Source organism: Corylus avellana, chromosome ca5 (genome assembly GCF_901000735.1).
Source record: "Corylus avellana chromosome ca5, CavTom2PMs-1.0".
Taxonomy (NCBI): domain Eukaryota; kingdom Viridiplantae; phylum Streptophyta; class Magnoliopsida; order Fagales; family Betulaceae; genus Corylus; species Corylus avellana.
Window position 1 is genome coordinate 21,519,073 of NC_081545.1, and position 4,262 is coordinate 21,523,334.

The window sequence follows — 4,262 nt, forward strand, 5'->3', positions numbered from 1 at the left end:
CAAGGTGAGATGATGCAGACACTCCTTAAATGACGAACCATAGACTAAGAAGTCATCCATGAATATCTCCAAGTGATGTTCAACCATATCTAAAAAGATGCTGATCATGCACCGCTGAAAAGTAGCAGGTGCATTGCACAACCAAACAGCATACGGCGATAGGCAAATGTACCGATAGGACAAGTGAAAGTAGTCTTTTCTTGGTCTTCGGGGTCCAGTGGAATTTGGTTGTAGCCTGAGTAGCCATCAAGGAAGCAGTAGTAATCATGGCCAGCCAATCTCTCCACCATCAGTTCAATGAAAGGTAAAGGAAAGTGGTCTTTCCTTGTTATAGAATTTAGCTTTCTATAGTTGATGCACACTCTCCATCTTAACTGCACACGAGTTGGGACCAACTCATTGTCCTTGTTCTTGATCACCATAATCCCTAACTTTTTGGGCACCACATGGATGTGACTCACCCATTTGCTGTTAGAAATCGGATATATGATTCCCGCATCCAGGAGATTGATCACCTCAACTCGGACTACCTCTTGCATGGCCAGATTCAACTGTCTTTGTGGCTCATGAGAGGTTTTAGCATTTTCTTGTAGGTGAATCTTATGCATCACTACTGCTGGGCTGATTCCATTTATGTCTTCAATAGACCACTCTATGGCTTCTTTATGCTCTCTCAAGACATCTAGCAGCTTTTGTTCTTGATCGTTATCCAAGTCGGAAGCAATGATCACTAGCAGAGATTCAGTAGGATCCAGAAACTTGTACTTCAGGGTGTCTAGTAACGGCTTCAACTCTTGCTTGACAGGCTCAACTGCTAATGAAGAAGGATCTGGGGATGATGTCTTATTGATTTCTCCAGTCTTAGTCTCTATCTCAGGAATTGAGTCTACTAAGGCGTCAGCTTGTTCTAATAATGTATCCAGGTCCAAGTCACCTCCCAGTGCAATAAGGCATTCTCCCAAGGGGTCTTCAATATTCCGTTCATTGACAGTTTTCTCTACTATCTCCTCAATCAAGCATGTGCTTTTAATCTCCTCATACTCAAATGGCTGCCTGCTGATATCAAAGATCTTCAGCTCCACTGTCATGTTCTCAAAAGATATCTTCATGACTCCAGTTCTGTAGTTGATTAAGGCATTAGCCGTAGCTAAAAAAGGATGCCCTAATATGATTGGAGCTTGAATCTCCGTATTTACCGCCTGCTCTGTATCTAAGATGATGAAGTCTACAGGGTAGTAGAACTTATCAACTTTGATCAGAACGTCTTCAATGATTCCCCTCGGGACCTTCACAGATCTATAAGCCATCTAAAGTGTAATTGAAGTAGATTTCAGCTCTCCCAATTTGAGCTAAACATATACTGAATATGGCAGGAGATTTACACTAGCCCCCAAATCCAACAGAGCTTTTTCAACTCGGTTGTCACCAATCTTGCAATCAATGGTAGGACATCTAGGGGCCTTATACTTGACAGGCATCTTGTATTGCAAAATAGAGTTGACCTACTCAGCCAGGAAAGCTTTCTTGGAGACCTTCGTCTTCCTATTGATTGTGACCAAATCCTTTAGAAATTTGGCATAAGAAGGCACTTGCGGGATGGCATCTAGGAATGGAATGTTGATCTGCACTTGCTTGAACACTTCCAAAATGTCATCAAACTTCGAGCTTTTCTTTGACGCCATCAGTCTCTCTGGATAGGAAGCTTTGGGAACGTACTTTCTGGGCTGATCCACAGTAATCGGAATGGCAGTGTCGGATCTAGCATCTCCTGCAGGCTTGTCCATGCTTTCCTTCTCATTTGTAGCTCCAGTTGCCTCTTTAGGCATGACCATTTGATTATCCATTTGTTTGCCTGACCTCAAAATGGTGATGGCTTGCAAATGCTCCTGTCCATGAGTAGAGGTGGAAGAATTTCCAATAACAAATTGCCCTTTTGGGTTAGGCACAGGTTGACTTGGGAACATTCTTCTTTCTCTTTCCCCCACTTGATTGGCTAGTTGGCCAATTTGCCCTTCCATCTTGGTAATAGCTTGAGTGTTGACTTGGGAGAAACCTTTTAACTCCATAGTGGAATTCTTAAGCTCTTGTATGTCTCTACTATTTGGTATGGTGGAGTTCTTCAGCTCTTGTATTGTTTGGGAGTTGAGTCTGTTCATCTCCTGCATGTTTTTGTCAGTTGATTGCATGAATGCTTTCGTCATGTCTTCCAGTGATGACTATAGTGCAGGCTGTGGCACTAGAGTGGTGGACTGATAAGAAGGTGGTTGGGCTTGGTAAGATGGCCGGAATTGATTCTGAGTCTAAGTAGATGTACTTCCTTGGTTCAGGGGCTGATTTTGCTTGCAAGAAAAATTGGGGAGATTCTACCACCCTAGATTGTAAGGCTTAGCAAAAGGTCCACTTGTGGGCTTTCTGTACTCATTGAAAGCATTGACTTGCTCCGTCGGGTATTCTGTTGATAGAGTTGGGCAGTTTTGAGTGAAGTGTATTGAATTGGCACATAGCCCGCATACGTCAACTTGGTAAGTATCCGCTGCATTCATTGGTTTGTTTAGGACCATAGTATCAAACTGACTACTAAGATCCTTAAGTTCCTTCCTTATCTCAGCACTGTTCTTCACCTCGTAGAGGCCTCTCGTCTTGGGAGCAGGAAGTTATCTATCCCAACTATTTTAAAAATCCCATTGTTGTGTGCGTTCGGACATTTCATCTAAAGTTTTATAGGCTTCATCGCCTATAAGATTTAATAATTCTCCACCATTCATAGACTCAAGCGAGTTTCGCTCCGTTGGCGTCAATCCCCTGTAGAAATATTGAACTATCGTTTCATTCTCAAAATCATAGGGTGGGCACTTCATAGTAAGCTTTTTAAACTTTTCCCAGCTATTGGTGAATCTCTCCTCCTCTTTCTGCCTGAAATTGGTGATCTGTTGACATAGATCATTGATTTTGGAGATTGGGAAGAATTTATTGTAAAATTTGCTTTGCAGCATTTCCCAAGAGGTGATGGATCCAGGCCTATTGTTGAGTAGCCAAGATTTCGCCCTATCATGTAAGGAAAAAGGAAATAGTCGAAGACGCATCGATTCTACCGGGACATTTTGCACATTAACAAAGTCGCACATATCCAAGAAGGACCTCACATGAACAGATGGATCTTCGTTCTCTAACCCATTAAATGAAGGAAGAGAATTGATCACAGTCGGCTTCAAATCGAAGTGAGTGCCATTGGTAGCCGGCAGCACTATACATGATGGTGTGTTGGTAATAGTAGGTGCAAACAATTGCCTGAGGGATCTGGTTGGATGTTGTTCTCCCATCTTAGCAGACTTTTCCGAATCAGACTCAGAACTTTGAGAATTGATAGGTGAGTTTGCCGGCTGTCTTAGATTCTCTCTCACCGGTTTTTCAATCTTGGGATCAAACGTGGTGAGCTCCATATTTAAAGATCTACGACTGAGTATGCAAATAGGTACTAGCAAACTAAAAACTAAACTGAATTGAACTAAATTAACTAAACACAATTGCAAAAAGAAATTAATGCAAACAGAAACAAAAACTCACGAAAAATGACCAAAAAAATGGATAAAATCTACGAAATTGCTGCAGGTGCTGCTCACTGAGTAGGTGCGCTCGAGCCTAAGTGATATGGGATCAAGCTCAGGTGCTCTGATCTGTAGGTGCGATCGAGCTGATGGTCGTGCACAGGTGCACACAAGCCAATTGTTCTGGCCGCGAGTGCACTCAAGCATAGCAGGGCTGCGATCGATAGCACTAGCAAGAGTAGATGCGATCCGGAGCTGTAAAACAGAAACTAAAAAAATCTATTCTTTTTGTTTTTTTTTCTTAGAAACAAGAATAAAAATTGCAGAAAAATAAAATCCTAATTATAACTAGTAGAAAGATAAAATCAATTTAGACATAAATTCAATTAAAAAATTGAACAATTCCCCCGCAACAGCGCCAAAAACTTGTTGTGTCAAATTATAATACTCGCAAGTGCACGAATCAATTGTAGTTAATGGATTGCAAGTGCGAGGTCGATTCCACAGGGAATTGCGTTCTTGAAAGCGATGTTAAATCTAAATTAATTGAACCCTGACCTAGTTCCAAATTTTGAGAGATTATTGTTTGAATGAAAAATCAAAGGCATAAGCAATTTAAAATGAATATAATCTAATGATGAAGCACTAGGGTTTTAGAATTTGCACTCACAAATTCATAACAATATAGTTCCATGATCTATAATATTCCCCAACGTT

At 41.2% G+C, this 4,262-nt stretch overlaps 1 protein-coding gene across 1 annotated transcript; it reads right to left on the reverse strand.

The window, feature by feature from the left end:
- Window positions 1-1,349: 1,349 nt before the first annotated feature.
- LOC132181939 (uncharacterized) lies at window positions 1,350-2,201 on the reverse strand. Its single transcript, XM_059595162.1, has 2 exons — window positions 1,629-2,201; window positions 1,350-1,478 (listed from the first exon to the last, which is right to left on the reverse strand). The coding sequence occupies exons 1-2, from the start codon at window positions 2,199-2,201 to the stop codon at window positions 1,350-1,352; spliced, it is 702 nt and encodes a 233-aa protein (XP_059451145.1).
- Between the last annotated feature and the right edge of the window lie 2,061 nt (window positions 2,202-4,262).